Source organism: Tachyglossus aculeatus, chromosome 23, assembly GCF_015852505.1.
Source record: "Tachyglossus aculeatus isolate mTacAcu1 chromosome 23, mTacAcu1.pri, whole genome shotgun sequence".
Taxonomy (NCBI): Eukaryota; Metazoa; Chordata; class Mammalia; order Monotremata; family Tachyglossidae; genus Tachyglossus; species Tachyglossus aculeatus.
The window spans coordinates 34,774,908-34,788,380 of NC_052088.1; the positions used below are offsets into that span (position 1 = coordinate 34,774,908).

General features: G+C 43.0%; 1 protein-coding gene across 1 annotated transcript in view; it reads left to right on the top strand.

Moving 5' to 3' along the window:
• The first annotated feature begins 319 nt into the window (after positions 1–319).
• The window catches only part of ITGA2 (integrin subunit alpha 2), a 133,697-nt gene continuing 120,543 nt past the window's right edge, over positions 320–13,473 (top strand). The window contains exon 1 of the mRNA XM_038765572.1: positions 320–383. Coding sequence (XP_038621500.1) covers positions 320–383 — 64 coding nt within the window. The remainder of the gene's footprint in view (positions 384–13,473) is intronic.

A 13,473-nucleotide genomic window follows, 5' to 3' on the forward strand; every position in this document is an offset into this window, starting at 1 on the left:
AATACTTTTTTTTGTTGTTTCTGTTTCTTTTACATGTCTCCCTCTGGGGTAGCTCAATGACTTTCACCCAAAGGGAATACAGCATACTTGCAAAAATTACATTTCCATCTTCCTTAAGCCTGTCATTTTGTAATAAATGCAGGATTAATAGACTTTAATCCTTTTATGTGAAAATAAAACTTTGAAGTGTAGCATCCTAAAGTTTTCATTTGCGCAAGAGAGAAAGTTTTTTAGAGGATCTATTGGGTGTGTCATCTAAGGGGCAGATCACATTCTGTGAGGATCTTGGATCTCCTTTATACAATCCTGGACCCTTGGAATGGTGGAAATAAAAATCAGATATGATTTTAAAAGGCGCTCCTTTGTTTCTGCAGAAGCATCCAGTGAGCTTCAATATTACACGTTGCTTTATTTGAAGAGGTTTTTGTTCATAATTTTTCTCTGCAAAGCCTAGGGAAAAGAACATAATAATAATGATGATGGTATTTCATTCATTCAATCGTATTTATTGAGCGCTTACTGTGTGCAGAGCACTGTACTAAGCGCCTGGGAAGTACAAGTTGGCAACATGAAGAGATGGTCCCTACCCAACAACGGGCTTACAGTCTAGAAGGGGTAGACAGACAAGAAACAAAATATATTAACAAAATAAAATAGAATAGTAAATACGTACAAGTAAAATAGAGTAATAAATCTGTACAAACATATATACAGGTGCTGTGGGGAGGGGAAGGAGGTAAGGCCGGGGAGGAGGGGGAGAGGAAGGAGGGAGCTCGGTCTGGGAAGGCCTCCTGGAGGAGGTGAGCTCTCAGTAGGGGTTTGAAGGGAGGGAGAGAGCTGGCTTGGCAGATGTGTGGAGGGAGGGCATTCCGGACCAAGGGAAGGATGTGGGCCGGGGGTTGACGGTGGGACAGGCGAGAACAAGGCACTGTGCGGGCTGGGCTGGAGAAGGAGAAAAGGGAGATGAGGTAGGAGGGGGCGAGGTGATGGACAGCCTTGAAGCCGAGAGTGAGGAGTTTTTGCCTGATGCGCAGGTTGATTGGTAGCCACTGGAGATTTTTGAGGAGGGGAGTAACATGCCCAGAGCGTTTCTGCACACAGATGATCCGGGCATCATCGTGAAGTATAGATTGAAGTGGGGAGAGACAGGAGGATGGGAGATCAGAGAGGAGGCCGATGCAGTAATCCACTCCAGATAGGATGAGAGATTGAACCAGCAGGGTATCGGTTTGGATGGAGAGGAAAGGGCAGATCTTGGCGATGTTGCAGAGGTGAAACCGGCAGGTTTTGGTAATGGCTTGGATGTGAGGGGTGAACGAGAGAGCAGAGTCGAGGATGACACCAAGGTTGCGGGCTTGTGAGATGGGAAGGATGGTAGTGCCTTCAACAGTGATGGGAAAGTCAGGGAGAGGGCAGGGTTTGGGAGAGAAGATAAGGAGTTCAGTCTTGGACATAGTGCTTACTATGTGCCAAGCACTGCTCTAAGCGCTGGGGGAGATACAAGGTTATCAGGTTGTCCCACGTGGGGCTCACAGTCTTCAGCCCCATTTTACGGATGAGGTAACTGAGACGCAGAGAAGTGAAGTAACTTGCCCAAAGTCACACAGCTGACAAGTGGCGGAGCTGGAATTAGAACCCATGACCTCTGAATATATCGGTAATTTATTTATCTGTTCATTTATATTAATGTCTGTCTCTTCCTCTAGACTGTGAGCTCGTGGTGGGCAGGAATGTGTCTGTTGTTATACTCTATTCTCCCAAGTGCTTAGTACAGTGCTTTGCCCACAGTAAGCGCTCAATAAATACGATTGAATGAATGAATGAATAAAGAGTATAGATCCAAATACACAGGCGCTGTTAAAAGGGAAAGGCAACATGGTCTAATGGATAGAGCATGGGCCTAGGACTCAGAAGGACATAGGTTCTAATTTGCTCCACCACTAGTCTGCTGTGTGACCTCGGGCAAGTCACTTCACCTCTCTGGGCCTCAGTTCCTTCATCCTTAAAATGGGGATTAAGTCTGTGAACCCCACAGGGGACAGGGACTGTGTCCAACCTTGTATCTACCCCAGCACTTAGAATAATCATAATAATAATGGTATTTATTAAGCGCTTACTATGTGCCAAGCACAGCGCCCAGCTTGTAGTAAGGGTTTAATAAATACCAGAAAAAGAGAGTCCTTGCCCTGTAGCCTGAGAATGGAAATTCTGGCATCTTTGCAGATCTGATCTGGTCTTAAGCACTAACTGGGGCTCAACCAGCAGGGTTTAATTAATGAATTCATTCATTCAACTGTATTTATTGAACACTTACTGTGTGCAGAGCACTGCACTAAGCACTTGGAAAGTACAATTTGGCAACAGAGACGATCCCTACCCAACAATGGGCCCACAGTCTAGAAGCGGGGGAGACAGACAATAAATCAAAACAGAACAAGTACAGAAGCAGCATGGCTCAGTGGAAAGAGCACGGGCTTTGGAGTCAGAGGTCATGGGTTCGAGTCCCGGCTCCGCCACATGTCTGCTGTGTGACCTTGGGCAAGTAACTTAACTTCTCGGATCCTCAGTTCCCTCATCTGTAAAATGGGGATGATGACTGTAAGCCCCACGTGGGACAACCTGATCACCTTGTATCCCCCCAGCACTTAGAACAGTGCTTGGCACATAGTAAGCGCTTAACAAATGCCATCATTATTATTATTAACAAGTAGACAGGCATCAATAGCATCAATATAAACGAATAGAATTATAGATATATACAATCATTAATAAAATCAATAGAATAATAAATATGTACATATACACACAACTGCTGTGGGGTGGGGAGGAAGATGGAGCAGAGGGAGGGAGTAGGGGCCATGGGGAGGGGAGGAGCAGCAGCAGAGGAAACGGGAAACAAAGAAAAAAGAGGGAAATTCCCATTTGGGCAGGGGATGTGTCTGTTTAATGTTCATTCAATGGTATTGAGCCTTACTGTGTGCAGAGCACTGTACTAAGCGCTTGTCTATTGTACTCGTCTAAGCTCTTAGTACAGTGCTCTGCACATAGTAAGCACTAAGCTCTTAGTACAGTGCTCTGCACATAGTAAGTGCTCAGTGAATATGAATGACTAAATTCCCAGGCAGGCTCCACTAAGCCTGCAGGAAGGTGACCTGGATGAGATTCATTCTGCTTGAGTTCCTATTTTTCATTCAATCGTATTTACTGAGTGCAAACTGTACTATTCTCAGCTCTATTTATTTTACTTGTACATATTTACTATTCTATTTATTTTGTTAATGAAGTGCCTAGACTGTGACCCTACTATTGGGTAGGGACTGTCTCTATGTGTTGCCAACTTGTACTTCCCAAGCGCTTAGTACAGTGCTCTGCACACAGTAAGCACTCAATAAATACGATTGATTAATTGATTGATTGATTTAGCTTTAATTCTATTTATTCTGACGACTTGACACCTGTCCACATGTTTTGTGTTGTTGTCTGCCTCCCCCTTCTAGACTGAGCCCGTTGTTGGGTAGGGACCGTCTCTATATGTCACCAGCTAGTACTTCCCAAGTGCTTAGTACAGTGCTCTGCACACAGTAAGCGCTCAATAAGTATGATTGAACGAGTTAATGAATGAAGAGCTTGGGAGAGTATATGCTCCCTGTCCGCAACCAGGGCTTAGAACAGTGCTTTGCACATAGTAAGTGCTTAATAAATGCCATTATTAAAAAAAAAAAAAGTTTACCGTCCAGAGGGGGAGACAGGCGATATGACTAAATAAATAAACATTCTGAGGCCCACCAGAATATAGGTCACTCTAAACGAGTTGTGGGCATTGTGTCTATCTGGCTCTCCCGAGGGCTTAGTACAGTGCTCTGCACTCAGTAAGTGCTCAGTGAATAAGGTTGAAGAAATGAATGAATAAAATCCTGTTTTTCCTTTGTCATGTTCAGTGTCCCAGTCCGGGCCTCTCTGTGGAGATGGAGAACAGTGCTTGGCACATAGTAAGCGCTTAACAAATACCATCATTGTTTTATTATGGAGTGTCCTTGGTTGGCTAAATAGTCTCTGAGTACCTCACCAATACCTCACATTCAGCTTCCATTGTGTCCTTCTGGGCTCCCACCCAGTTAATAGAGAGATTCATTCATTCATTCAATCGTATTTATTGAGCACTTAGATGCTGACTGTCCCCAAAACATGAGGTGATTGGGAGCCCCCCAGGTGGGAATTCCCTCAGGGAAGGATTCATGAGCAGGGAATTCATCATCATCATCATCATCATAATAATAATAATAATGATGATGATGATGGCATTTATTAAGCACTTACTATCAATCAATCAATCAATCGTATTTATTGAGCGCTTACTGTGTGCAGAGCACTGTACTAAGCGCTTGGGAAGTACAAGTTGGCAACATATAGAGACAGTCCCTACCCAACAGTGGGCTTACAGTCTAAAAGGGGGAGACCGAGAACAAAACCAAACATACTAACAAAATAAAATAAATAGAATAGATATGTACAAGTAAAATAAATAAATAAATAGAGTAATAAAGTACTCTTATAATAGTAATAATATTATCATTATATCATATTATATATAATATATTGCATATATTATATAATAATATAATATAGTAATAAAGTGCTTAGTACTATGTGCAAAGCACTGTTCTAAGTGCTGGGGAGGTTACAAGGTGATCAAGTTGTCCCACGGGGGGCTCACAGTCTTAATCCCCCATTTTACAGATGAGGTGACTGAGGGCCAGAGATGTTAAGTGACTGGCCCAAAGTCACACAGCTGACAATAGGTGGTGGTGGGATTTGAACCCATGACCTGTGACTCCAAAGCCTGTGCTCTTTCCACTGAGCTATGCTTGATTCATTTGCTCATTCAATCGTATTTATTGAGTGCTTACTCCTACTACTAATAACGATGGTATTTGTTAAGCGCTTACTATGTGCCAAGCACTGTTCTAAGTGCTGGGGTAATAATAATAATAATGGTATTTTTTAAGTACTTACTATGCGCCAAGCACTGTTCTAAGTGCTGGGGTAATAATAATAATGATGGTATTTTTTAAGCGCTTACTATGTGCCAAGCACTGTTCTAAACACTGGGGTAGATATAAGGTTATCAGGTTGTCCCACATGGGGCTCACAGTCTTAAACCCCATTTTACAGATGAGGAAACTGAGGCACAGAGAAATGAAGTGACTTACCCAAGGTCACACAGCTGACAAGCGGTGGAGCAGGGATTTGAACCTGTGACCTCTGGACTCCCAAGCCCACGCTCTTTCCACTGAGCCACGCTGCTTCCATCCTCTAAACCCTTAGGGTCCTCTAGACCCTAAACTCATTTTAGACACATAATTTGTCTGTTTTATTGTTTTATTTTACATACCCAAGCGTTTAGTACGATACTCTCCATCCCCCCATCTTACCTCCTTCCCTTCCCCACAGCACCTGTATATATGTATATATGTTTGTACATATTTATCACTTTATTTATTTATTTATTTATTTATTTATTTATTTTACTTGTACATATCTATTCTATTTTATTTTGTTAGTATGTTTGATTTTGTCTCCCCCTTTTAGACTGTGAGCCCACTGTTGGGTAGGGACTGTCTCTATATGTTGCCAATTTGTACTTCCCAAGCGCTTAGTACAGTGCTCTGCACACAGTAAGCGCTCAATAAATACGATTGATGATGATACTCTGCACACAGTAAGTGCTCAATAAATACAACTGATTCATTGTGTTGCAGTTTCCACAGAAAAGGAAACTCTCCCTCCTAATTAGAATGTGAGCCCCATGGGGGACAGGGACTCTGTTTCTCCTGATGATCCTGTATCTACCGCAGTGCTTAATGCAGTGCTCGGCACATAGTAAGTACTAAATGAATGCTTTTTATTGTTGCTATTATTATTACTATTCTGCTTTCTTGAAGGCACAATCTGCCGTCCAGTAGCATTTATTGAGCCAAGTGGATAGAACGTGGTCCGGGTGCCAGATGGCCCTGTGTTCTAATTCCAGCTCCACCACTTTTCTGCTGTGTGACTTCGGGCAAGTCACTTCACTTCTCTGGGCCTCAGTGCCCTCATCTTGTATGTACTCCAGCAATGTGCTTAATATCATTATTATTATAGTATTTATTAAGCGCTTACTACATGCCAGACATTGTTCTAAGCGCTGGGGTAGATACGAGGTAATCAGGTTGGACACAGTCCCTGTTCATTCGTTCCTTCATTCAATCATATTTATTGAGGACTTACTGTGTGCTAAGTGTACGAAGCGCGTGGGAGAGTACAACACAACAATAAACAACATATTCATTCATTCAATGTGTGCAAAGCACTGTACGAAACACTTAAGAGGTTACGAGAAGCAGAGTGGCTTAGTGGAAATAACAATAATAATAATAATGATGATGATGGCATTTGTTAAGCATCTACTATGTGCAAAGCATTGTTCTAAGCACTAGAACAAGGTGATCAGGTTGTCCTATGTGGGGCTTACAGCCTTAACCCCCATTTTACACGTGCTCTGCACACAGTAAGCTCTCAATAAATATGATTGAATGAATGAATGAATTTGAGGGAACTGAGGCTCAGAGAAGTTAAGTGACTTGCCCAAGGTCACACAGCAGACATGTGGTGGAGCCGGGATTAGAACCCACGACCTTTGACTCCCAAGCCCGTGCTCTTTCATTCATTCATTCATTCAATCGTGTTTATTCATTCAATAGTATTTATTGAGCGCTTACTGTGTGCAGAGCACTGTACTAAGAGCTTGGGAAGTACAAGTTGGCAACATATAGAGACGGTCCCTACCCAACAGTGGGCTTACAGTCTAGAAGGGGGAGACAGAGAACAAAACAAAGCATATTAACAAAATAAATAGAATAAATATGTACAAATAAAATGAATAAATAGAGTGATAAATACATACAAACATATATACATATATACAGGTGCTGTGGGGAAGGAAAGGCGGTAAGGCGGGGGGGAAATGGGGATTAAGACTGAGCCCCTCATGGGACAATCTGATTACCTTGTATCTACCCCAGCACTTAGAACAGTGCTTGGCACATAGTAAGTGCTTAGCAAATACCATCATCATCATTATTATTATTTATTATTATTACCTATTCCCTGCCCACAATGAGCTTACAGTCCAAAGGGGAAGACAGACATTAACATAAATATGGGGTTCACAGTCATACTCCCCATTTTACAAATGTGTTCACTGAGGCACAGGGAAGTTAAGTGACTTTCCCAAGGCCACACAGCAGACAACGAGACTTGAACTCGTTTCAGGTTCTGGATTCTAAGCAAATGTCACGGGCTGTATTTACGTCCCATGCTTGACATCAGCAGGAATTAAATGCTGGAAGGAGAGTCACTGTCAATATTTCAACACAACTTTTCTGAGTTGAACATGTGTGTCAACTGATTGATAGCGGGATGTCGAACAGCTGCCTTGAAAGAGGGCATCGGAAATAGGTTTAACTGAAAGTTGACAGGAAGTGGGGGAAATCCTTGAAGGGTGCGGTGAGATTCAGACGAGGCAGTGTGGCCGCTGAAAGTTGTGAGATAATTTCATTTACCCTCTCACTGCTCAACAAAAGTCTTCCCTGCTCTTCCCCCCTTAAGCTCCCTTTTCTCTGGCTCATTCTCCTTTCTGCATCTTCCACACACCTGGATCTGTGACCTTTGGCTGTTTGATATTTGCCCCACCCTAATAATAATAATAATAATAATAATAATGGCATTTATTAAGCACTTACTATGTGCAAAGCACTGTTCTAAGTGCTGAGCACTGTTCTAAGCGCTGTCCTAAGCCCCACAGCACTTATGTACATAACTTTAAAATATATAAATTACTTATTCATGTTAATGTGGACCTCCCCCTCTGAACTGTAAACTCATTGAGCAGGGAACTTGCCTGCTAATTCTGTTGTATTGTCCTCTCCCAAGCCTTAGTATTCAATCATATTTATTGAGCACTTACTCTGTGCAGAGCAATGTACTAAGCGCTTGGGAAGTACAAGTCGGCAACATATAGAGACAGTCCCTACCCAACAGCGGGCTCACAGTCTAGAAGGGGGAGACAGACAACACAACAAAATGTGTAGACAGGTGTCAAAACCGTCAGAATAAATAGAATTATAGCTATAGGCACATCATTAACAGAATAAATAAAGTAGTAAATATGTACAAGTAAAATAGAGTAATAAATCTGTACAAATATATACATCAGGGGCTCAGTGGAAAGAACCTGGGCTTGGGAGCCAGAGGTCATGGGTTCTAATCCTTGCTCCGCCACTTGTCAGCTGTGTGACTTTAGGCAAGCCACTTAACTTCTCTGGACCTCAGTTACCTCATCTGCAAAATGGGGATTAAGATTGAGCCCCGCCCCCGTGGGACAACCTGATCACCTTGTAACCTCCCCAGTGCTTAGAACAGTGCTTTGCACATAGTTAAGTGCTTAATAAATGCCATCATTATTATTATTACAAGACTACTGCCCTGGCCCTTTTCTAAAAGTTGCAACCATCAGAGGTTATTACCTCAACCATGGTCCCCAACCACATCCTTCTTACTACAACTATCTACCATCTCCAGCACACAAAAGATTAACGGCATAGAAAAGGAAGTGATACAAACCCCAATTCTGAAACTGTTTATCTAATTTATCTAATCCAGCCCCCTTCTAGACTGTGAGCCCGTTGTTGGGGAGGGACCATCTCTATCTGTTGCCGAATTGTACTTCCCAAGCACTTAGTACAGTGCTCTGCACACAGTAAGCGCTCAATAAATAAGATTGAATGAATGAATGAATGAATCAATCAATCAATCAGTGTTCCCCTGGGCACTACTCCACCCAAGTTAAATTGTGTTTTGAAGATGAACCTGCAGGACATTGCCTCTGAATTAGCGGTAACCTTATTTCTGATTCTTTTTCTGAAGGATCTCCAAATAGTAATAATAATAACAATGGTAATTGTTAAGCGCTTACTTTGTGCCAAGTGCTGTTCTAGACGCTGGGGTAGATACAAGGTAATCAGGTTGCCCCATGTGGGGCACACAGATTTAATCCCCATTTTACAGTTGAGGTAACTGAGGCCCAGAGAAGAATAATGGTGGTATTTGTTAAGCACTTACTATGTGCCAAACACTGCTGTAAGCGCTGGGGTAGATCCAAGGTCATCAGGTTGTCCCACATGAGGTACACAATCTTAATCCCCATTTTACAGATTTTGCACATAGTAAGCGCTTAATAAATGCCATTATTATGATTATTATTATTAATCCGCATTTTACAGATGAGGTCACTGAGGCCCAGAGAAGTGAAGTGACTTCTAATCAATCAATCAATCAATCAGTCGTATTTATTGAACGCTTACTGTGTGCAGAGCACTGTACTAAGCGCTTGGGAAGTACAAGTTGGCAACATATAGAGACAGTCCCTACCCAATAGTGGGCTCACAGTCTAAAAGGGGGAGACAGAACAAAACCAAACATACTAACAAAAAATAAATAGAATAGATATGTACAAGTAAAATAAATAAATAGAGTAATAGATATGTACAAACATATATACATATATACAGGTGCTGTGGGGAAGGGAAGGAGGTAAGATGGGGGGGATGGAGAGGGGGATGAGGGAGACTTCTAGACTCTGAGTTGTTGGGTAGGGACCGTCTCTATATGTTGCCAACTTGTACTTCCCAAGTGCTTAGTACAGTGCTCTGCACACAGTAAGCGCTCAATAAATACGATTGATTGAATGAATGAATGAATGAACTTGCCCAAAGGCACTCAGCTGACAAGTGGCGCAGCCAGGATTAGAACCCATGACCTCTGCCCCTCAAGCCCTGGCTTCTGCCACTAAGTCACCCTGCTTCTCCAAAGGAAATCAAGGCCCCACAGTTCACTCTGAAATTCCTTGCCATTTCCACAAGATGCATATCAGTTCGGGCCCTTTATCATCATCATCATCATCACCAATTGTATTTATTGAGCACTTACTGTGTGCAGAGCACTGTACTAAGCGCTTGGGAAGTACAAGTTGGTAATATATAGAGACAGTCCCTACCCAGCAGTGGGCTCACAGTCTTTATCTGATCTTCTGCGAGACCCACTCATATTCTTCTGCTAATCGAGTGAGTCAATCACATTTATCGAGCGCTTACTGTGAGCAGAGCACTGTACTAAGCGCTTGGTAGAGGACAATATAATAAACGGGCACATTTCTGGCCCATGATGAGTTCACCGGGAGGCCGGCGGGAATGGAGATAAAGAAATGACAGATGAGGACATAAATGGTGTGGGGATGAATAAAGGGAACAAGTAAGGTTGACTCAAGAGGGAGTGGGAGAAGAGGAAAGGAGGGCTTGGTCCGGGAAGGCCATGGAGGAGGAGGCGGTGAGGGGGAGAGGGATGAGGGGGTAAGCGCTTAGTACAGTGCTCTGCACACAATAAGCACTCAACTGATGATGATGATGGGGGGATGAGTCTTCTAGACTGTGAGCCCACTGTTGGGTAGGGACCGTCTCTATATGTTGCCAACTTGTACTTCCCAAGCGCTTAGTACAGTGCTCTGCACACAGTAAGCGCTCAATAAATACGATTGATTGATTGAGAGGTCTCTGTTAACCAGGCAACAAGTCGGTAGTTGAGAAGCAGCGTGGCTCAGTGGAAAGAGCCCGGGCTTGGGAGTCAGAGGTCATGGGTTCTAATTCCGCCTCCGCCACTTGTCCGCTGTGTGACTTTGGGCAAGTCACTTCACTTCTCTCAGTTCCCTCACCTGGAAAATGGGGATTAAGACTGTGAGCCCCATGTGGGATAACCTTGATTACCTTGTATTCCTCCCCCCACCACCCCAGCGCTTAGAACAGTGCTTGGCATGCAGTAAGTGCCAATTGTCAGCTGTGTGACTTTGGACAAGTCACTTAACTTCTCTGTGCCTAGTGACCTCATCTGTAAAATGGGGATGAAGACTGTGAGCCCCATGTGGGACAACCTTGATTACCTTGTATTCCCCCCCAGTGCTTAGAACAGTGCTTGGCACATAGTAAGCACCAATTGTCAGCTGTGTGACTTTGGGCAAGTCACTTAACTTCTCTGTGCCTCAGTGACCTCCTCTGTAAAATGGGGATGAAGACTGTGAGCCCCATGTGGGACAACCTTGATTACCATGTATCCCCCCACCCCCGGCGCTTAGAACAGTGCTTGGCACATAGTAAGCGCTTAACAAATGCCGCCATTATTATTATTAATAACAGTGCTTGGCACATAGTAAGCACTTAACAAATACCAACATTGTTATTAACAAATACCACCATTATTATTATTAATAACAATGCTTGGCACATAGTAAGCACTTAACAAATACCAGCATTATTATTATTAATAACAGTGCTTGGCACATAGTAAGCACTTAACAAATACCAACACTGTTATTAACAAATACCGCCATTATTATTATTAATAACAATGCATGGCACATAGTAAGCGCTTAACAAATACCAGCATTATTATTAACAAATACTACCATTATTATTATTATTAATAACAGTGTTTGGCACATACTAAGTGCTTAACAAACACCGTCATTATTATTATTATTATTAATATTATTAATAAGAATAATGGCGGTATTTAAGCGCTTACTATGTGCCAAACACTGTTCTAAGCGCTGAATCCTAGGAATGGTATTGATTGAGCTATCACTGGGGAACAATGACTGTACTAATAATTTGGAAAAGACATGATGACACCAAACACATGACAGGAAACAGTGTGGTCTAGTAGATAGTGTGTGGTCTAGTAGATAGAGCAAGGGCCTGGGTGGCGTTCTGTCTGTCAATCATATTTATTGAGCGCTTACTGTGTGCAGAGCACTGTACTAACTGTTTGTTTCATACACTCCCAAAACAACAGATGCATTCCCTGCTAGAGAAGCAGCGTGGCTCAGTGGAAAGAGCCTGGGCTTTGTAGTCAGAGGTCATGGGTTCAAATCCCAGCTCCACCAACGGTCAGCTGTGTGACTTTGGGCAAGTCATTTAACTTCTCTGTGCCTCAGTGACCTCATCCGTAAAATGGGGATTAAGACTGTGAGCCCTGCGTGGCACAACCTGATCACCTTGTAACCTCCAGAGTGCTTAGAACAGGGCTTTGCACATAGTAAACGCTGAGCAAATGCCATCATTATTATTATTATATGTGTCAGAGGACCTGGGTTCTAATCCCTGCTCTGCCACTTGCCTGCTGTGTGACCTTGGGCATGTCGCTTAGCTTTTCTGGACCTCAGTGACTTCATCTGTAAAAAGGGGATTAAGTCTGTGAGCCCCATGTGGAACGTGGACTGTGCCCAACCCTGTATCACCCCAATGCTTTGTACAGTGTCTGGCACATTGTAAACACTTGGCAAATACCAAAAGAAAAAAAAAGTGACTCATTTCCTGCCCATACTCTAAAAGGCGGGGATGAAAGTAGCAGCAGTGAGTTTCCTTCCTGCAATCAATCAATCAATCGTATTTATTGAGCGCTTACTGTGTGCAGAGCACTGGACTAAGCACTTGGAAAGTACAAGTTGGCAACATATAGAGACAGTCCCTACCCAACAGTGCGCTCACAGTCTAAAAGGGGGAGATAGAGAACAAAACTAAACATACTAACAAAATAAATAGAATAGATATGTGCAAGTAAAATTAATAAATAGGGTAATAAATATGTACAAACATATATCCATATATACAGGTGCTGTGGGGAAGGGAAGGAGGTAAGATGGGGAGGATGGAGAGGGGGACGAGGGGGAGAGGAAGGAAGGGGCTTGAGGATAGTTTCCGTTTGATATTTCATTCATTCAGTCGTATTTATTGAACACTTTGCAGAGCACTGTACTAAGCGGTCGGGCAAGTAAAATACAACAATGAGCATATTCCCTGACCGCAATGAGCATAAAGCCTTGTTATGTGCTTACTATGTGCCAAGCACTGTACATGCCCAGATAGAGACGAACTAGTCCACGTCCCATATGGGGCTCCTTGTGGGTAGGGCGTGGGTCTGCCGACTCTGTTGTGTTTCTCCCCCAGCGCTTAGCACAGCACTGTGCACACAGTAAGTGTGATTGACTGATTAAATGGTTGACTGAGCACATATCCCTGGCTGCTTTGGGCCCGCGGAGAATTGGTGGGGGGGGGGGGGGGGGGAAGAAGGTGAAGAAGTTATAACATGGGTCACTGGAGTAATCCATCCTAGAAGGAAGAGAATGTTAGAGAGTAGCCATCAATAATAATAATAATAATAATGATAATTGTGGTATTTGTTAAGCGCTTGCTATGTGCCAGGCACTATACTAAGCACTGGGGTAGATACAAGGTAATCAGGTTGGACACAGTCCCTGTTCATTCATTCCTTCATTCAATCGTATTTATTGAGCACTTACCATATGCTAAGGAATAATAATAATAA